Source organism: Carassius carassius, chromosome 15, assembly GCF_963082965.1.
Source record: "Carassius carassius chromosome 15, fCarCar2.1, whole genome shotgun sequence".
NCBI classification, from domain to species: domain Eukaryota; kingdom Metazoa; phylum Chordata; class Actinopteri; order Cypriniformes; family Cyprinidae; genus Carassius; species Carassius carassius.
In genome coordinates, this window is record NC_081769.1 from 31949195 (window position 1) to 31971814 (window position 22620).

General features: G+C 36.5%; 1 protein-coding gene and 1 long non-coding RNA gene across 6 annotated transcripts in view; both read right to left on the bottom strand.

Annotated features, from left to right (window-relative positions):
• Positions 1-1936, bottom strand: LOC132157866 (uncharacterized). Its single transcript, XR_009437635.1, has 3 exons — positions 1754-1936; positions 203-262; positions 1-116 (listed from the first exon to the last, which is right to left on the bottom strand). It is a non-coding gene; the product is annotated as an uncharacterized LOC132157866 (long non-coding RNA).
• A 6626-nt stretch (positions 1937-8562) lies between these two features.
• satb1b (SATB homeobox 1b) overlaps positions 8563-22620 on the bottom strand; it is a 57193-nt gene continuing 43135 nt past the window's right edge. For all 5 annotated transcript variants that reach the window (XM_059568523.1, XM_059568521.1, XM_059568522.1 and 2 more), the window contains 2 exons: positions 14092-14298; positions 8563-9618 (listed from right to left, as the gene is read on the bottom strand). In XM_059568523.1, coding sequence (XP_059424506.1) covers positions 9055-9618; positions 14092-14298 — 771 coding nt within the window. In that variant the 3' untranslated portion in view covers positions 8563-9054. The remainder of the gene's footprint in view (positions 9619-14091; positions 14299-22620) is intronic.

Genomic DNA, 22620 nt, shown 5'->3' on the forward strand with positions numbered 1-22620 from the left:
GGGAGGTGCTGCTGTTTTGGTCACCACATAAGTGGAGCCATCAGTGTGAGTGGTTGCCAATGAGTGGTGTTGCTCATCCATGAGTTATTGCTTTAAAATGAATGCAGGTAGACAGGCTTCGAAAAGGAAAATAGGTTCAATTAGTACTTCAGATAATAAACGCCACTTCAGTTAAATTTCCTGAAAATGAATAAGTGGACACCTAGTGAGTAAATGGCTATGGTTGTGTTGTTCGGAGTATTTTACCCCGCCTGAACCATTCCTGCTGAAAAAAAAAAAAAACTAGCCAGTGAACCAGCATTCGTTAGTGTATGCTGCTTACATAAGCACTTGACAGCAAGAACGTTATAAATCTTCAAAGAAAACATTTAAAATGATATTCATGTTTTTAAATAAAAAAACCCAAAAGGTTAACTTTTCAGGTTTGACTGCTTCTACAATGGAAATTTACAAAACAAAACACACTAAAGACGATATTTAAGAAAATACATAATGCTTGCTCAATCAAAACACAATGCGGGGATATGTGAAGTGTTTTTAGAATATGGTCACTATGAAGTCAAAATATTGCTCAAATTTCTCCCACGCCTGATTATTTCTTTCACCCATTGTATTGTTCGCCAGGCAAAAATATTAATAATTTAAAAAGTTAAAGGGATAGTGCAATCAAAAAAAAAATATATATATATATGTATATGTCATTAATTGCTCACCCTCATGTTGTTCCAAATCCATATTTTTTATGAAATCTGAGAGCTCTCTGACCTGGCATAAACAACAGCAGAACCACCAAGTTCAAGGCTCAGAAATGTAAATATGATCTATGATACGATTAAAATATGGCTTAAATCTTCGCTTGTGAGTCTGAGATTTCTTTGCTTAGAATATTGTTTGGCAGACAAAAATACTCATATTTTGCTCCAGTAAGTTAGCATATTGTCTGTTTGTCTTCTTCTATAATAATAATTGAATCAAAATTATTAAAATCAAAATAATTAAATTTAAGACACAAAACACACTTAAATATATTTAAGAAAATGAGTAAAGCTTGCCTATTCAAACATGCCTCACAATGCCCAGTTGTTGTTATGCAAGTTGTTTTAGCACATGATAGGGTGTTGTGAATGGTTGCTAGGTGGTTGCCTGCTGGCAAGCAAAAAATGGCTCAAAATGTCCATTTGTGAGTCTATGGGCTTTTTATCCCGCCCATTCTATTGTCCGTGAGGCAAAAATATTCTTAATTTGAAAGAAAACTCTTGTTTGTCTGCTTCTGCAAAGCTCACTGAATTTGCAAAATAATTGAATGTACAAAAGAAAACACATTAAAGTATATACGTATGAAAAAATGCATTATGCTTGCCTTTTCAAAACACGTGTTGCAATATTTTTGCAAATAGGTATGTGGTTGCTAGGGTGCTCTGAACGGTTGCTAGGTAGTTTTTGACCTTGGCAAACCACTATTTGCACACACGGAAACCTCAATTACACACCACCACATAAACTTGCCATCAGAACACAACGCAGTATGCTTTTGCTTGTTTTGTGTGACATCTTTAAACTTGTTCTACAGAAAAAGGCAGACAGTCTAGTGTTTCTAAGAGATAAAAGACACAACTGGGGACGCTGTAAAGCTGCGCTCCTGGCACTATACCATGCGGTTGCTTGGCAACATCTCAATTTAGCCGCAAAGTGGAGGTGTTTGAGATCGTCGCTGATAAATATTGAGCATGATGATATCTTGATCTCCACCGACCTGCTTTGTAGAGGGTCATCAGTGCTTTGTTCAGGTTTGAGTCTATTGCATAGGTTTAAAGCAGGGTAAAATGGTGCCTTGCTGCACAATTACACCATTAAATTTGATTATTTTTGTAAGGCGCCAAGTTTGGGGTGGGTTAATTGAGCTGAGCAATGCTTGTTCAGTGCAGAGACCACAGGCTTGGAAGTAACTGATCAAGAGACTACAGATCTAATTAGTCATCAGGCCACAGACTTAAATCTGGTTGGACCTCCCGAGTCCACCTGAATCTGATTACACTCCTCGGCTGCGTTCAGAATGGAACGCTAGCGCACTGCCTACTCTCTTCTGTACAGTGCATACTTTATACTGTCTAGTAATTTTTAATAGTAGCATGTTAAACGATATGCAACATCTTTGTGTTTCACGGAAGAAAGAAAAACGAGGTCGGAACAACCCGGGGGTAAATAAAAGATGACAAATAGCAGTATTGGTTGCACATTTTGACAAACGCAGTATGTCATCTGAACTCTTCATGCATGAAAAAATGTTTGCACAGTACATATAACTCTGCAAAAAAAAGTACAAGCAGTTTGCATCTCATGTGCAGTTTTGGAGTATGTAACTCATGGCAGGTGAGCTGACAGATTCTGGCTACTGAGTAAGGTTTCAAGTCCAGACTGCCTTTGCCCTCTTGCCTCTTCAGATGTGCGCTCAGAGGAGCTGTGCTAGCTTTGAATCTATCAGGCTGTTTGGACTGGATGGCTCTTCTGGTTTTATCAGGCCATCCAGCTGTGCTGAGAGCCACTGCTGTTCACTTGTTCAACACATCTCTCCTATTTACAACAGCAACACGTACAAACCAGGGCAGCTTTCTCTGAGGAGACAAGAGAGGTATTGCCTTCTCCAATATATATATATATATATATATATATATATACACAGTACAGACCAAAAGTTTGGACACACCTTATTTTCATGACTATGAAAGTTGTAGATTCACACTGAAGGCATCAAAACAATGAATTAACACATGTGGAATTATATATGGAATTATATACATAACAAAAAAGTGTGAAACATCTGAAAATATGTCGTTTTTTTATTTTTTATTTTATGTGTGATTATTGTCATCATTGTTTTAATCAATGTTTGTGACAAATATGGTTGCTGTTTCAAATTAATATGATTATTTTAGCTGGACGTGTGTGTGTGTGTGTGTGTGTGTGTGTGTGTGTGTGTGTGTGTGTGTGTGTGCGCGCGTGCGCGAGAGTTCTTCTCGCAATACAATTTTCAATGCAACGGCAAAGAAGCATCGCCTCTGAATGATGGGGGGGGGGGGGTTTTCATTAAAAGGATTTCTATATTATATCCACTCAATAGTCTACAATATAATAGCCATATAAACGTAGCGTAATTATAATAATAAAAGATAGTGGGAAATTCAGTGATATTGGCTGTGCAATATCGACTTTTGTGATTGGCCAAAACCGGCAGACTGGAGCCAATGGAATTTTCTGGAGCCATTTTCTCACGCACCGTAAAATCACGAAGCAAAGAGGACACAGAGACCGACAGAAAAGACAGAGCAGGATACTTATGTTATAAAAATAATCTCATCTCTCAGATTCTGTCAGTTTTTATTACAAAATTCAAGCAATAAGTTTGGGCGCTTGTAAATGTGACGTGACAGATCTCTATAGTGGCACGTGAACCGATCATCTCTAGCTAATAGTAAATAAACACGAATGAACAATGTTGAAAGATACAGTACTTACCAAAATGTATATTCCTCCTCATATCGATCAATCAGTTTTTTCAATGCGCAAAGAGGTCAATAAAACTGCTGGAGAACAATTATGTCACATAACATTTATCTCAAGAAAGCTTAAGATACCAGCTGATAAACTAATCCAGCACAAATTAGTGCATAAAAGGTCACCAAAATTAAGTATTTGAACCTTATAATTAAATACAAAAGGTCCACTTTTTGAAAAAAAAAGAACCCCCCCTTTCAATAGGCTGGCTACGAACCTGTATATATATACCACACTCGATGAAAAAATGGTGATTAGTAACAAAATGTTCATTTTAATTAACTTATTAAAGAGTTAATTAATTAACTCTTTAAACCTTCTTTTGTTTGTCTTTTATTTTTTATCCACCATCTCTGTCTTTAGCTTAGCTAACATCCGTCCTGTGCACTTAACGCTCTCCACATCATGAGTAGACACGCCCCTTTCTGCTGATTAGCTACACGTTTGTTATGCTACTTGGCCCAAATCAGTTTTCTAAAGGGCTTTGGAAAATCACTTACCCCACCTTTAAAAAGCAATACTAAAATATGGCAATGTCAGGTATTAAATAAATCCAACTATTAGCGCTCACAACATGAAAAACATATAGATGTTTTTACGTGAATTTACATTCAAATTCAGATTCTGTTTTGACTAATGGTACAAAAGATCTTGGAAACATACAGCTTCAACATGGAAATAATTAAAAATCACAGAAAGTTTTTGATCAAATGAAATGCTATACCTAATATGGTAAAGTCAAGCATTGAATAACCTGTTTTATTGGTCATAAAATTAAACACATAGAGATGTTTCAATTATTATAAGAGATACGTTTTTTTTTCAGTGCTGTCTTTGGTAAAGTCAAGATATAATTCCAAAACATCGCTAAAATTAGTTTAACAACGATGTTTCATATAACTTTAAATAACATAAGAGAGAATTCAGTAGACTTTAACTTGAAATATAAGGGTAAACAAAAATACACATTATCCATAAGGTTGTTTCAAGAAGCCCTACATAAGGCAGTTTGCTGATTTCAGACTCTCTCAATGTCCCAGATTTTGAAAAAGAAAATGGAGCAATTTATAATAACTGTACATCATTTGAAGCATTACATCAATAACCCCTGAACGGATTCTACATACAGCTGAATATGACAGGATGCATTTCTATCTGTCTTTTGAGATTTACTCTGGTCAGCTTGACATTCAGATGAAGCAATCACTGGATTTCATCTAGAAGTTTACAAGGTTAATGACATGAAATAAAACTCAGAATACATTTCAAAGATTTGTAGACAATCATGCAAGTATATTATAATGAAATCATTTTTGCCAGGCTATTATGGTAAAGACTAATAGATCTCAGTAACACCAACAACGAATGATACTGACAAACGTCACCTCTGCAGACAGTTCTTTATACTAAAGACACTAAGTATACTAAAGAAAGAAAGAAAGAAAGCTGATAATTTTTTTTCTTGTTTCGGCCAATGCATGCTGTCACTCATGTCAGAAATCACTGCCTTATCACTGTAAATACAGTATAAACACTTCTTTAAGAGGTATCATAATCCCAGAATGCATTCAAGTCCTTATCAGATGGCCTAAAAGTGTAGTTAAAAATAGTTCTTCTTGTTTTCTGTCTAGCCTATCAGTGTGTAATATTGAAATAATTTGCATGAGTTTCCTGTGCATTTGAGTCATTTGTAGAATCTGCCATATGCCTAATTTCACTTGATGCACTGAAATTCTTAACAAAAAGACCAAAAACATTTGTTAAGAAAGTACACGGGCAGCATGATCTCAACATTGAGCCCATATCACACCTTATGTGGCCTTTGTCTATAAAGAAAACCAACAGCTGGGAAGCTTGAGTTAGTGAATGGAGCGCCATAAGACAGAGAACTTATTTTCACAGAGCAGTTCCATAAAGATCACATCATAATACCTTTATTAGTGTTTCTGCTGCATTTCCTGTTTGATTTACTGTGCAGTCCCAAAGGGCTGGTGGGTGAATGTTGCATACTCCCACTATGAGGCAAAACCTGCCATTATCATGTCAACCTGTTGAGTCTTCATTTATTCTCCAGGTAAAATATTGAGAAAAGAAAGCATACTAATATATAATTCTTTCTGCAGTATGTTGCATGTATACTGTAAGATACATATGCTAAATTCCTGCATGTGAATTCCAAGATGTCATCCACCACGTTAAACATCTGGACTGTCTAATACAGGTGTTTTTTTGTTTTTTTTTACATAATTGGAAAAAAGGATTGTGTGTCTTTTTTTATAATGTAATAATAATACAATAATAACAAACAGAGTATATTTTGTGTTGTATTCATACTTGTGACAGAAAATAAATATGAAAATTATCTGAAGATAAAAATAATAATTTACTTAATAAAAAAACGTAATAAATATAAATATATTATGGCTGTGAAACCTTACAAAAGAGAGTTTTTGTTAAGGTTTCTGAAATGAATTGTATTATGCAAAATTTTCTCTCTCTTTTTTTCAATATGCCCATATCAATAATATTATATATATATATATATATATATATATATATATATATATATATATATATATATATATATAATATTTTTAGTTTTACTTAATTTAGTACTTCAAATTGAACTAAATGAAAATGAGAAAAAATACCTTGGCAATTAGCTTATATATATAATATATATATATATATATATATATATATATATATATATATTATTGTTTGATATAGTAGGACATAGTAGTTTGTTTCAAAGATAATTATGCAGATTTGTTTTTGCTATTAATAAACATCTTAATGTGGTGTAATGTTCTGAAATCATAATTAATTTTTAGGGGTTGTAGTGAAAAGTGAGAAAAAAGAAAAGTCTATTAAGAACATTCAAGTGATCTCATCAGATTTCAAAGATGAAATTTTACGATCTACAATACAAACAGGAGAAGCTTGTCAGTCACTGGAACACATTTCAGTCAAGGGCCTCTATGGTGTAAGGAATTTTATTTAACATTTTCATGAAATTTGTTACCTGCTAGTGTACAGTACACATTGAAATATTTAACTTCACATACTTTAAAAGGAAAAAAAAGTTATTTCCCCCACTTGCAATAATAATGAACTGCTGTGAGTTCGACAACAAACGCTTGTGCTCAGTTTAGCAAACAACTCGCACAACTGCAAAATTGTGTATTTACCGTGTTTCATATATTACAGTTATGTACATACTCTCCTGACACATGTATATGCATATACAGAGTTTCTAAGAAAAGAAAACAAGTCATTTACTGTGCAGTACGTTGAATTGTTTTAAGAGCTATTTCCATTTAAACTTACCCTCCTCCTGGAGTCAAAAGCAACAAAGTAGGATATTTCTGCTAACATAATTTCTAAAAATGCCTGCAAACACCACAGTGATGTTTTCAGACAACCCGTGATCACAGAGGTCACCGATGATTTACCTCCATATGGGCGAGCCAGATTTCCATACTGTCTCAGAGCTTCACCTGGAGTTCATAGGGACTCACAGCTTTACACCTCCAATCCCCGCAGATCAGCTCATTAACAGGGCCTTAACACCTGCCTCTATTTACCCTTAAACACGCTTCTAATACGACTTCCTCCCGCCTTCCACCCGGGAGTTTCCTCACAGTAGAAGCACTCGTCTGACTGGAATATTCTCGAATGCACATTAACGCAAAGATTCGGAGTACAATACAAACAGTTTAATTGTGTCATTAACAATCAGTAACCACTCCTAGTTAGAACATTTCTGCATAAAGAAACCGAGAAACACTTATAAAACAGTCAGTCGTAACAAAATAACTGGTGTTCTCATTGCAATAAACTCATAAAAAAAAGAACCACTTTTTTTACATCATATTTATACAGGAATAGCTTTGAATTGGATCATTAACCAAAGGAAGACACATTGCAAACATCGATTTCACACAAATTGCATATGTTTTTCTCTCTAAGGTGTTCTCTATAGGTTACCTAAGCTTATTTGCATGATAGTAAAAATTGCATACAAGATGAATTGTGAAGCTCGTAGCATGAGTTGCTTGACATACAGCACTTTTTTTAGGCAACCGTTAAAGCACATTTTCCATTTAAAACGTTAAGACACTTCTGATTTTACTGCCCATCAAAATTACAATTATAAATAGAAAAAGATAAGTAAAACAAAAAGCGCCGGGTAACGCAAACGTTCCCCAAACGTAATAACATCAGAACGCAAAATAAACAATGCAAGACGATGCTTGTGATTCACATTTGAAACTGTGGGAATCCAGGATTTTACAGTGACCAAAGTTTTGCAAAATAATCTAACATCGGCAGTGCCATATAGTACAAGGCATTTGTTGGCATAGTTTCTTTAAGACTGTATACCTTTTTACAATTAATATATGTCTATATATATATATTTATGTCTTCAAACCAAATAAGATTGAGCCGTTTTCCCTCGGTTTACCTGCAGGTCGTAGGGTTCCAGAGACTGAGACATCTTTTTTTTCCCTCTTTCTCTCTCTGTCTCTCAAAGAGAACTCATTAGCCAGCAGTGCTCGACTCAGTACCTCATCATTAAGGCCTTTGTCTACCTCTCTTCTCCAATGTCATGCATTAAAAAAATCCAGTTATAACATCACATACGTAAACATCAAAGTCTATCAAACTCCATTGACTTTCCTTTTTTTAAAATCAGTAGCTCAAAATCAGTGTAAAAACAACAGACAACAAGTGCAGTCAGCAAATATCCACAGCAACATACTGTTTGCTTGAAGGAATGGTTCACGCAAACAAGAAAATTCTGTCAGAAAGTGACTTCCGAAGAACAGCCTGGCTGCTCTTTTCTATATAATGCAAGTGAATGAGAACTGGGGCCATCAACACAGTTTGGATAACCAACTTGTGATATTTATACTCTTAACGTGGTAATAAAATTACTCATACCATGGTATATTTGTTATGAATAATTTGTACTATTGGTCTTAGTCCATTAGGTTAATAAAAAAAGAATAATTTAAAATAAATAATAAAAAAGAAATAAGTGGGGGGAAAAAACAATGAAGAGAAGTGTGAGAAATAAAATATATATTTATAGTTGTATTTACTGCAAAAATAACCATTCATAAAAAGTTTAAGAAAATAAAATTAAATATTTAAGTTACAGAGATGAAAAATGATTTTCATCAAACTCATTTTATGATGCCTTTGTGCATTTCGGAGCTTGACAGCCCAAGTCGCCATTCACTTGAAAGGAAACAACATTTTCATTTAGGAGTGACCTACTCCTTTCATTTTTTTTCTTTTTACATTTTGTTTGGTTGTGCAGATTATTGAAACGCTGCACGAGTCTTTACGGTGAAATAATCCACGCTTTACAAAACTGTGAAAGTTAATCATCTCTGTAATATTCAGTCTCGTGTAAAAAGTCTTACAGTTTCGCTCATGGAAAACAGACAAGAGTGAACGAGATTAAAACCAGAAGCAAAAGGAAGCCGTCGGTTACTCTTTCGCCTCCTGCTCAGTTTGGGCCTGTCCCATGGCGTGTGTTTCGGGTGCCAGGTGCTCTTCCATTTTAATGGAGAACATAGTGCTGTTGGTCTGCACACTCTCGTCCAGCTCGATCAGCAGCTCGCCCTCCTTGAAGTCCGTCAGGCCCTCGTCCTTATTGTGGTTGGAGGGGAAGCCCAGGGGCGGCTCCTTCAGCTTGCCGGCGTGGTTGATGTAGAAGCGCTGGTTCTGGAAGAACTTGATGATGGTGTGTTTGGGCAGGTCCAGCTGTGCCGAGAGCGTGTGGATGGCCTCCTCGTCCGGATACAGGCCCACATCCTGAATGAAGCTCTGCAGGATGCCCAGTGCCTCCATGGAGATGCGGTTGCCTTGGCGGCTCTTGCAGCGGCTCTCGTCCTCGGTCTCGGCGGGTGAAGCCGTGGAGGGCTGCCGCGGGGGCAGGCGCGGTCCTGTCTGATGCTGCTGATGCTGCAGGGGCTGCTGGGATAGAGGAGGCTGTGAGGGGTGCAGCAGGGGCAGTGGTGCTTGGAGCTGAGATGAAGGCTGTTGATGAGTCTGATAGGGGAAAGAGACAAAGACGCTACATGTCAAACTTGAGTTTTCATCCTAAAATACTTTTTCGTATCTAATCGCATAAGCTATTTACAACAGTACTGAATGAATTTGAACTCAAGCATCCATTAACAATATTTTTTGGAATGATGTGCATTTATTTATTTGTTTGGAATAATATGATTTATTGGTTTAAAGGTGCCATGTGCAAAAATTGAGCTAAAAATATTCAAAAAATGACCTACACGCATCAAAAGTATGAGAAGAAATAAGGGCGATGATGTCATTAAAAAAATGTAAAGTTATAGTGCTGCAGAGATATCAACCTTAATTAGCAGTAGCATTACTAGCCCCAGCCCGACAGGTGTCGTAATACCAGTTTCGGCCATGGGAGGCGGTATGCAGGCAACATAACCACCAGCCAACCTACAATACACGAATAACTCGCACGGCTTGTGGGCGTAATCTAACCTGATGTCAATCATGTGGAAAGTACAGCCCACTACTTAATTTCAGTTCAGGGAAGAGAGCGGAAGGATGACTTAAGCCCTTTGCAAGAGACCACCACCCGCTACAGGGAAACAACCAGGCTCGGAATCACAAATCAAATCCGATAAAAAGGAGCCGAACCAGAGTAAACATCGGCACTGCTTTCAATCGCTGGAGACAACTGATGGACCTGAAAGAAATGAGGTCCGACACCGAACTTGCAACATTTCTTTTGGATTGGTAAATTAGATGCTGTTAGTATTTCGCTAGAAGTTTGTTTTATATGTTTGTGTATTTTTTTTTCGGGAAGTTATAACATAGAAATGTATCGAAGGCTGTTCTATAAACGTGCTAATGTTAGCGATGGCTAACCGTAGCTGCGTTTGATAATTAGCTAGCTATAACTTACCCATTTTTTTTATATCATAAGTAACCTGCTCTAACTAGTCTGTTGGTCTCCGTGTCCTCTTTGCTTCGTGGTTTTTCTGTACGTGAGAAAATTGATGTGTGGCGTGAAAGCATGTGAAAAGAGTCAATTGCGTGTGTCTCACGGTGAATGCTTGTGAGAGTTGGCAGCTCTGGTTACGTTGGTTGGCGCTAGCTTGGTCAACATCAGCTGTCTGATGTTGACCAATGATGTTGACAGAATGCTGTCTGTCAAATTAATTTAATTCCAATAATGTGTATTTACAACTCAATGTAATATGAACAAAACGAATATGAACATATTCACTGGTAAAGGTGAAGGGGAGTAGCTTGAAGATGTCATGTTTCAAAATCACTTGACATCACCCAATGTTCCTCTGGAGGCAAAACGTCCTCTTATAGCAGCGGTTCTCAATTCCAGTCCTCGCGCCCCACTGCTCTGCATATTTTGCACGTTTCTCTTTGTTAACACACCTGATTCAGATAATCAGCTCGTTAGAAATGAACTCCGTGCATGAACTGTTTTTCAAATGTTCATTGCTCCCTACTCTCCGAGCAGGGGAAATCTGTTGAAGTTTACCTCACATCGAAACATTCATTCACTGATTTGTGCTGTGCAGCGTCTTTAAACATGGACAACTGTGACATCATATACCTCTGTAAATCAATACAATTTAAATTCACGTCTTGCACACTTCAATGCACTTTGATTGGAACATATAGCTACGTTCACTTCAAACTGGAATCATGGCTGAATATCCTGTGATGTCCACTTCGCAGGGCACTTATGTACGAATAGAACAAATGTCTGAAGCTCTAAGAGAAACGTTCAAAATGTGCAGAGCAGTGGGGCGCGAGGACTGCAATTGAGAACCGCTGTCTTATAGGCTTCAGCTATGCTCTAGGGTTGTTGTGAAGGTAGGGGCGGAGCATAAAGACTGCCGTTTCTCGTTTGTTACTCTAGAGTAGACCAATTCACTTTATTGAGGCATACTGCCCCCATCTGGTATGGAATGTGGAGTATGACTTGATTTTTTTGCCAGATATGACAGATGGCACCTTTAAGTCCATTATTTTAATTAAATAAATAAATAAAATATTTTTTTGTGTCCAACCACATAACTAGTGTCCAACATTTAAAACATTTTTAAGTTGTTTTTAGTTTTAAAGTGTTTAGACGTAATACTTTTTTAAGGCTTTATTTGTTCTATTGGTTTGAGAAAAATAATTTAATAAACCTGCTACATGTCAAACTCAAGTTGTGCTTTTCATGAGTCTATTGAAATAATAAAATAAATATAAAAAATAAAATAAAATAAAAATAAGAAACATGCTAAATGTCCAACATAGGTTTTCCCATTTTAAAATTATTTCACATATCCAATTATAATGTTAGTTTTACTGTTGTCTTTTGTTATCAAGTTTAATATTGGAAGTTTTGGCAATAATGTCAGAATCACTAATTTGTTAGTAATAAATTAAATTAAAATTAAATTCTATATCTAATAATGTATTAGTTTTAATTCATTAAAATTATAAAATAAAATAGCTACAAGTTGTTTTTCCATATTAAAATTCTTTCATATCCAATTAATTAGTTAGCTGATTTACAAAAGTTTTAAATGAGTCTTACTCTTTTTGAATCAAAGTTACACTCTTTCGAGTCTAATGTTTTGAACTTGTGTTTCATCACTTGACAAGTTCCTAAAATAATAAATGAAATGAAATAAATTTCTAGCAAAAATAAATATATTGTGAAACATACCATTACCGTGCTATAAAATGACTCATTTTATGATATATGATTTTGGTTACGTCGTCCCCCTCTAGCAATCAGATGTGCGGATTTTATAGCTTTACCTGTTCATGTTAATGCTCTGCTGTTAACACGAATGCGAACTCTTTCATCAGAATATTCGCATAAAAAGTGCCGGTCTGTTGATTGCTTATCAAGCCCTATTCAAAAGCTGTTGCTTAACGTGGTAAATACAGCCTCAATATGTGGCAAGATCTCGTCGCGAGAGATGTGTGGTGTGTGAGCGCTATCAGTGTCTGTGTTTAGGCCACTTTCACGTCGGTGTAAACATATGACACATTTGCTCTGAAATGCGCCATTGTTCGCGAGTTTAGGCCATTGTAACCGGCAGCTGCTGTTTTCCATACACCATACAGACTGCTTTTCCTGGGACATTCCCAAGAGGAACGGGAACGCTTGATAACATTTTTTGTAAATATGCAAGTCCCCTGATAACATATCAATGACACTGGAATACAATGAGCAGAAATAAATGGTACATGAGCATGATGTACAGAAGGATTTCTGTACACCTGGCATGCGTTAACTTGAAGGATTTTACATTTTGAAACGTACTGATGCAGAAGTTTCTACCATAATGCTAAGGTGTTCCTTTGATATTGAGTTTCCTCATTCAATGAAAGTCTAGGGAATTAGCTAAAGCAGTACTGTACGAAATATCATGTTTTATGGATTTATTATGCATGTATTTACAGTAGCATTTATTTAAATGCTTGATGACACTACAGTAGGGTCTTGACATTAGTCAATTCATTAGTTAACACTAACCATGTGAAATATGTGCATATTAAAAGTATTTTTCAGAGTTGCCTAACTAACAAAAAATATTATTGGCGTATATTTGACAAGAAAATACTACTTTAGTTTTTCAAGTTCAAAATGTCATGTTTAATTTAATGTTTTTTTCCATACAGTGAAATTTATTTAGTGATTTTTGTTTTTCTACATCAGTTCTTTCAATGTACGTAGTAGTAAATGCTGAAATGAACATGAACTAACATGCTGTGGAAGTATGTTCATTTTTAGTTTAATGTTAACTACTGTAGTAAACTAATGTTAATTAATGCTACCGTTTTGTCGAGTGTAACCACATGTTTTAGTAGAAATCTGATTTGCAAATCTTTAAACCTCCAGCAGCCACGCACGCATCTCGTCGCCTTAAGTGGTGAAAATGCAAGTGAATGAATGTTTTTCTTCCCCACATGCTTTTTTCTTGGAATGACCATATGCTTGCGAGTAAACAAAATAATATCTGATCAAACACACAGCTGTAACCACAAGAACTGTGGGATTTTTGTGATTAAATATGGAATCGGAATAGAGATGAATTTATTAAAATAGCTAGCTGTCCTTAATATCTAAATGCACACAAATGATGTTGCTAATGACTGTTTTGCTTACACAGCAGCGGAGCGCAAAATTACCAGCGCTTGAAAAAGTTCTACGGCACCTCCAAACTTCAAATGATCAAAACAGACTTAATTAGACATGTTTTGGTAAAAATTACCATATGGTTACCATATGTAAACCATTTCAAGTTGAAATGGCAGGAAAAATAACTTGAATACTACACTCTAAGGAAAAAAAGGGGTAAAAGCGGTCACATTTAGTAACTAATATGGACACCTGACGTACTAATGTGTACTTTTAATGTACTATAATGCACTTTTTAGGTGTAAATAATGGACAAAGGTGTAGCTTTTGAAAGAGTCCCACCTTTTTCTGTGTGTGTTTGTGACACTGACCTGTAATGGGTCTGTGGGCATGTGCAGCAGGTGAGGAGGTCTGTCCGCATGGTGCTGCTGTCCTCCGTTGCTCTCCTGCTCATATATAGCATCACGCTCCACTTGAGACAAACTGAGGAACCGGCGGATCATGGACAGGTTCTCCCAGAGCGTGCGGTTCTCCGGAGACGGGTCCTCTTTCCAACGCAGCAGTTCACAGAGCCAGCCCTGCAGGAGAACATGAAGATGAACTTGAAATTAAACAACTTGAAGACAATTCATGTTTCATGTCATGTTTTCTAGGTTGATAAGAAGTCTATTATGCTTACCAAAGCAGCATTTATTTGATTAAAAATGTAATAAATATTATGAAATATTATTATGATTTAAAATAACTATATTCTATGTGAATATATTTCAAAATGTAATTTATTCCTGTGATGCAAAGCTGAATTTTCAGCATCAGTGATCCTTTAGAAATCATGAGATGTGTAGCTCAAGAAACATTTGCTACATTCAGGATTCTTTCATGAATACAAAGTTCAAAAGAACAGCATGGATTTAAAATAGAAATCTTTATATGGTCTTAACTGTCACTTTTGATCAATTTCATGCTTCCTTGCTGAATAAAAGTATTAAAAGTCTTACTGGACCCAAACCTTTGAACTATTTTTTCCCCATTTTGTATTCACTGAATATTTAGATTTTTTCTTATATATCACCTAGCGTGGAAAGGTACATAACACACAAGAGTGTAGTTACCATTTTAACATTACACCTTCCCTACCCTACTGTCTAGTGGATAATATTATATTTTGAGTTTTACTAAGCATGGCTGCAATGCAAATACACAACATTTTCTGTGAACATAATCGCATAATCAATATTAATGAGTCAAACATATAAGTTTAATAACTTCTCACACAATACTTTCAGCACTAATGCAGTAAACAAACAAAAATATGTACTGTATATATGCTAAATATTGATTTTGTTTAGTTTGAGAGAGGAGTTTCTACCTGTAAAGTACTGGAAGAAACATTAATCGATTGGTTAAGGAACTGGAACCATTAAATTCCTTAAAATTCCCATTCCTAATATAAAGCGTGGTCAAATCCTACTTTTAGGAAAAGAGGAAAAGGGAGCTCTAGTGTGTGTTCCAGCAGTCGAATCCTGGCACACTTACAAACGTGATGCCATAATCTCCAGACCAGTGTGTGGCAGCACCTTTCATTTCCACAGGATTACCCAGCACACTCACACACACACAGACACACACACACACACACGGAGCAGGAGCCAGAGCCACACCAGAGCACTGCATGGCAAAGATAACTCAGCATTTCTGTTGTCCCATGTTCCTGCTCCTCCCAAAAGCCACGTAAACCCCAGAGAGCGAGCGAGAGAGGCTCATCACAGCTCACCTTGTTCCTCTGCCACGTTTATTGTCGCATTTTGTTTTATTTGCAAGCGTGGGGATTTGAGTCGTGTTCCTGCTGTGATGTCTGTAGCCCGACGTGCTTCAAACACACACACACCTTATCGCAGCCATTAAGCGCACTATCATAAAATAATCCTCAATCAAACATCTGCGGATAAAACGGCAAACAAATCCCACTGAGCCAAAGAACGAGCCACCAAAAAAAACAACAACATTCAACCAAACCACAAAAAGTCAACAGAGGTATTAGCATTAATGCTGTTGCATTATAGAACAAAAACACAACAATAAACAATTTGCATTGGGCAGCCACACTGACAGAGTAATGCTCTCTGTGCCTCGAAGACCTGAAAAACTGCTTGTATTTGTCCAATTGCATTGCTTCCACTGTCTTACCATAAACAGTGAGCGCTCGCACAGTCAGCCTGGATACGGGAACGTTACTGGGATTTGGTTGGTCAAATCTGACAAACACTATAAAGGATGATGTTTATTTTTGGAAAATATTGAGAACTAACAACTAACATGGATTATAGCTTGGCTAGTGATGCAAAAATTGTTCAGAGGTTGAGCTTCATTAGTTCCCAGATGCTTCATTAGGCACCAACTTTGTTTTAAAGTTCCTTCTAAAATCATTATGAGAAATAAAAATGACTAATCAGTAAGAGTAAAGAGCTACGAAAATGTGAAGTCAATTTAATGAGAAATGTCTGAGCTCATATTGAGATCTTCTGATTTTGGTAACTTTTTGGTAAAAAAAAGTTATCATTTATAAAATAGTATATTTAAAATCAAATTAAATATATGAATTAACCCACATTTAAGGACAAGCTTAATAAAAAAATATGTTTTATTTATTTATTATTTAATTATTTTAAATAAAATAAAATATTTTTAAACTTAATTTACTTTAAGACAAATCTGATTTCTTTTTTCTTTTTCGTCATTATTATTTTCAGGTGAAATACGACCTTTTGTCTCTTTGATAGATTTTGTGTGAGCTTCACCTATTTACAGCTCAACTTTAAGATTATGTTACCCAAACGTCCATAAAGGCCGTGGATGGGTGGACAGGTCAAGTAGTACATGAAGAGAGGGTCCAGGCAGCCCATTAGAGCCTCCATTGTGTTCGGAGTATAAATAGCAGTGGTACATTCTGATAAAAATATTTCTCTTCCGCACAATGGCTGAATTCATGCGTAAGATTCACTCAACTAAGCAGGATACGGTGTGTCTATGCGTGTGAGGGCTGAGCGGTCACAAGCTGCCAATGAGACAAGCACAGGACACTACTGTGAGAGAACAGCGTGGTGTTTATGCCCCTCGCTTGGACCCAGATGCCAGCGAACACATTAATAACCTTGGGATTGAGTTCAGGAGCCCCAGACAGTTGTGGTTTTCCACATCAGTCACATGGCACCATCAACACCTTTTTATTATCTCATTTGCTCCTTATCGTCCCCTCCGCTCACCCTGTTCTGCCAGGCCTCAGACTCCTGAGATGAGTCCCGTCTCAAATCACTTGGATCTCGATGTCGCCACCAGTCCCGAATCGGCCAACAGCTCCCCAGCATCAATGGGCCACATCCCAGTTTGTATACTTCTACTATGCACTAAAAGTGTGTACTTGGTTACGCATTAAAAGCATGTACTTGGTTAGCAATGATCGTCAAGCAAATACCTTAGAGAAAATTGTATTGGAGATAAGTATCGGGCAATGTTATTGGGAAACGTCCTTGCTACGGTATAAACTACCCATAATGAAAAGTAGGGAGCCACTTTAATGTTACAAACTAAAACAAAATTGAAGCGATTTAATAGAATCACATTTTATCTGGTGCCAAAAATAATTTCGTACCTCTTGGTGAGGGTAATAGCATTAAACAATACTGAAGCAGATCAGTTTACACTAAATTTACACTAAATACCACCAATAAAAATATAATTTATATATATATATATATATAGAAATTTAGATATTTTATATAATTTAAAAAAATATAAATAACATAACATTTTTAAGTTATATTTTTTAAACAAAAAATAATAATACAAAAAACAATATAACAATATAAGTAAATGAGAAGAATTTAATTTAAATGATTTAATTTAAATAAATAACTAAAGCAGAGACATAAATATATCTACATTGTAAAAAAATTCTTAAACTTTTCTTAAATAAGATTTTTATTTTATTTAAAATTTTAATTGTATTAATTTAAAACACACACAGTGCACACAGCTGAAATTTTTGTTGTTTTGATATTCTAGTTAAATTTAAATAAATAATTCAATTATTTATATGTAATTTTAGATTTTATATTTCCTGTATATGGCAAATATACAGTATACAAGTGTCCACAGCTGACGAACAGTACACCTCCAGACACCAATTCAAATTTCGCTTACTATAAAGTACAGACATATATGAATTATGATGTCAGATCAGCTGGTCATGGCTGTCTCCAGACCAGCGCTCTGCTCTCTACGCCACGGCCGTTCGCTTATCAGTCATCACATCGTTGGCTGGCGTTCTCAAACAAGTCAGCAAGTTTCGGTGGCGATACGGCCCCTATAGACCTGAGGGCGTACCCAGGCTCCTCTATTAAACAAACACACAACTCATGCTGATGTCTGTCAAAAACTGCAGTCTGGGGGCAGATGTTAAAGAACTATTCTAGCTTTTTCGCTCTTTTCCATTGTTTTTAAATAAAGATGCTAATCCATTGTTATGGCTTCAGTCTCGAGCGCGTTGAAGCAAAAACAAAAGCGAGAAACAAACATCTTGATGTCAGGCAGAGGGCTGCAGTGTTCAGCAGACAAAGCATTATTGTTTCCTGCTCTACCGCCCCTCCTGAATCTGGCACCGACTCAGCTTTGGCAGACAGTGTCATGCAGATCAATTCAAAAGATAATACAGTATGTTCAAACCTGTTTTCTAAGAGCGAATGTGTGTGGGGTTTGCGGATGTATGAGCGAAGGAATCGGACCCGCCGCATGCGCGTCAAGTCCATCTGTTGGCTGAAATATATAAATGCGCTCGCGAAACATATGTGAATCTTCTGCAACAATAAGCAAAAAAAAAAAAAAGCGGGCCAAAAATAGGCAGAGGACGGACTGCCTTTTTGGATATCTTACTATGCAAATAGATCTGCTCCCAGTATTTATTCAAATGGTCTTGGCATGGAGGAAAAGAAAATGAGGCCAGTGCCCCAGATGAACCCTAAACACACAGAAACGCATCCGTTCTCCACAGATATGGTCAAGCAAACACACTACGGCCTTCATCCTTGGGCTACAAATATATTTAAGATGGGAATGCATTGCAAACACTGACACACCTCCGAACTCAAGGGGGCGATAGAGAGAGTTTCCTTTTAAGCAATTAACAGCTTAAAAGGTTTGATTGCAACATAAATGTAAATGTATAGCTCCGTTTTTATGACAAATTCCCCTCAGGGATCAATAATGCCTGTCTGTTTGTCTATCTATCTATCTATATATATATCTGAAATCTCTAAAGAGAGACAAAAGGGTTGTTACAGTTTGTGCTGAAAACCTGCTTAACGACATGCATGACGCCGTTAATATGTTCCTTGTGAGCTTTCTAGACGTTATGATACACTTTGGCCCCAAAAAGTATTTGGATGCTTGAGCAGAATTTCAGAAGTGCATTGCATTAGAAAATAAAATATTAAAGCATGCGTCATTTATTGTAAATATTTTGTTCTTTAAGTACATTGCTAAAACATTAGAAATGCTTTTTAGCAGATGATTAAAAGATAGTAAACCAAAAATAACTAAAAAGATTTAACTGTATTTGATTGCAAATCACAATGTTTCCACTTTTGTGTCCTATATGCATCAGACGTTTAGCAAACGGTCCGTGGGCATGACGTCTGAGGCTGAGACTAACTTAAGCTTAACTCATAAAACATCTGCCTTAAAACAACTATAAATACTTGCACCTTAATACAATGTCAACAACTTTTTCTTCAAAATTCTGCGAGGATAAAGCAGATCTGGTGGCCTGTAACTAGGTTAACTTTTTCAAGAGACCTGGAGGAAAACAAAAAACAACCCCAACACAAAGTGTAAGTAGGTTGATCGCAACATAATTCAAACAAAGAGCCTGCAAGGAGCCCTCGAAACACAAGCAACCTATGAGAAAACGCTAGTCCATCAATTATAAGCGTGTGATTGAGATTTAATTCAAAGCTGGAGTTTAATTGCTAATATCAGAGAGTAATTAAGCAGATAAATCATGCCTGATCTTATTGAATTATAGATTAAAACGGCATAAAACCTGCAAATTGTACATGTCAGCTCCAACAGCACTCTTAATTAACACAAGTTTGCTTTAAAACGGCAAAAATATATCAAGTCGTTAACTTTTATAACAGAGGCTTTTGAAGCGTTTGAGGATGTTTGATTAATTGTTTCATTGCGCGGGGTCAGAGTGTCATTTTTTTTGGTAGTGTATATATATATATATATATATATATATATATATATATATATATATATATATACAATATTTATTATGCAAGTATATCTATAAATATATCTTTAATATAATATATATGAACTTTTTTTTTTAAGAAAATAGAATACTTCAGAATATTCTGAAATACAACAGAATTCATTATTTTTTTTTTTTTTTACTTTTTCCAATATATACAAAAGAAAGGCCTGTATGTCCTTCAAAACTGCACCTTTTGTTTTGCATGCTTGCACGAAAGTCATGCAGAACGACGTGAGGGTGAGTAAAAGAAACAAAGCGTGCAGGAGCATTGGTCAAAAATGGAACTAATGGACAGATATGAACCAATTTATCTGGTCACTAATGTCCAAAAAGTTGCAAAAAAACTGAAGGAAGAGAGCAAAGATGGCAAAGTGCAGAGTAGGTCCGGTCCGCATCCATACGCCGTGGGCGTCTGCCACAGCCATAGGCTGCAGTTAAATTGAAATATTTCGCAGCGTGTGTCAGAAGCATGCAGAATGGTAATTATGACAGATCTGATTAAGCGGGCGAGTCGGGGGCCGGGCGAGGCGGCTCCGGGCTGCAGGTGCGACCTTGTGCATTCCTGCGTGTGTAAATAAAATTAATTACAAGCATGGGGGCGAGCGGCGCGTGACATCGCTACGTGCGGGGAGTCCCACGGGGGGGACTCTAATGGAATATTTTCCCGGAGTCTAATAATACAGTTGGTATTGACTTGAGGTAATTAGGGGGATCATTAAAGCCGCTTTTCCCGGCGTATTTGCCTGCCTGATCAGATTAGCGAGAATGGGCCTCAGAACAAGCCCTGTGTGGTCTGACAGAGGAGAGCACGAGAAACCGGGCCACCTCTAACACTACCTTGCATGCAGTGGAGAGAGAGAGAGTGCAGACAGATGGAGAACAAGCCGGAGAACCAGAAGACGGTCAACAAACGCGTTAAACGACAAGGAAAAAGCTTCGTTTGGAGGCGCGTGCTGCGATAAATCATACGCGGAATTAATTTCCCAGACATCTGGGTCTCTGGTTCACGAATATTGTGTCTTTAATAATACAGGGGAACTGCAGCTGTTTCCCAGGCAACCTAATAACCAGGCAGCCAGATAAATAAATAAATCAATTAATAAACAGTCACGGCCCTATTTCCGCTCTCACAGGCCCGCCGCTCCCATCTGCCTCGCACACGCCCCTGGGAGGCAGCGAATTCATAACTGTAAACAAACAACTCTTCAAAATGAAGCATGATAATGAAAAATATATATTCTCTGTGAAATTATAGGGGCCGTTGGAACTACCATATAGAAGCGTAATTTCATTTGCATCCGGCTTTGGCTTCTCGTGCCTTAATGAAAGTAAATGCAGACACACGGCTGCAGACGATGCGTCTAGACCTGCCCTGGAAATACAGGCCAAATAAATGTGACTTAGGCCCCGCCCACAGGAACAGCTCAAACATAACCGATGAAATGAATAGCCAATAGACTGAAGTTTACATCACAGCCTACTTGCTAGTCAGACGCAGGTGTTATCAGGGGGAGGGAGGGACTCAATCTCAATTTTACTAAACAAAAATCTGCACAACACCCCTAAGTGCAAGGTGATGTCATCAGTATTGCTGGTCTGTTTTCCTGGAAGAGAAAGACTGACACTGTTGTTCAGACTGCAGGTGCTGCAAAATGCATTATAAAGTGTAATTTTAACAAATAAGCAACTTAAAAATACTTATTTTACACTATATTTGAAAACGGAAAATTGCAAAAAAATTACCTGTGTGAATGATAGACTAGGTTGATGTATAGTGGTTAATTACAAGTGTAAATGTTTGAATAAATGTAGCTTCCTTAAAAAAAAATGTAATTAAATTAATTATATATATATATATACACACACACACACACACACACACACACACACACAGTATGTGTATTATGCTAATATTTTATAAATAGTTATTGGAAACTGGGAAATGAAAGACAAAAAAAGAAATCTAAAACTAAACAAACATTTTTAAAATTTCCGGAAAAAATGCAAAAAAAAAACAACAACAACAAAAATCTCAATCAATTAAAATTTCTTAAAATATTTGAAGAAAAAAATAAGAAATGCTATGATTAGAATGTTTACTAAATGCTGGGTTTATTATGTTGGCAAGGCAATGAAATTGTTACAATTGTGACAAACCAAAACTGTTAAATCAACCAAAAAATCAGCACAGCCTCAAAACAACTGATTATCTACAAATAGACGATATGTAACCCTCGACCACAAAACCAGTTACAAGAAGCAATTTTTTTAAATCGAGATTTATACATCTGAAAAATGAATAAATACGCTTTCAATGTATGTATAGTTTGTTAGGATAGGACAATATTTGTCTGAGATAAAACTATTTTTGTTAAGTTTTGATGTATTTACAGTAGGAAATTTACCAAATATCTTATCACGCAACATGACCTTTACTTAATATCCTAATGATTTTGGCATAAAAAAACTATATCGGTCAACCACCAGTTTTGTATTGATATACAGTCTATCCTGCACAGTTTTAAATATCTCTCTCTCTCACTTTTTGCCGACCCACTGTTCCCCCCTAGAGAGCAGCGAGCCA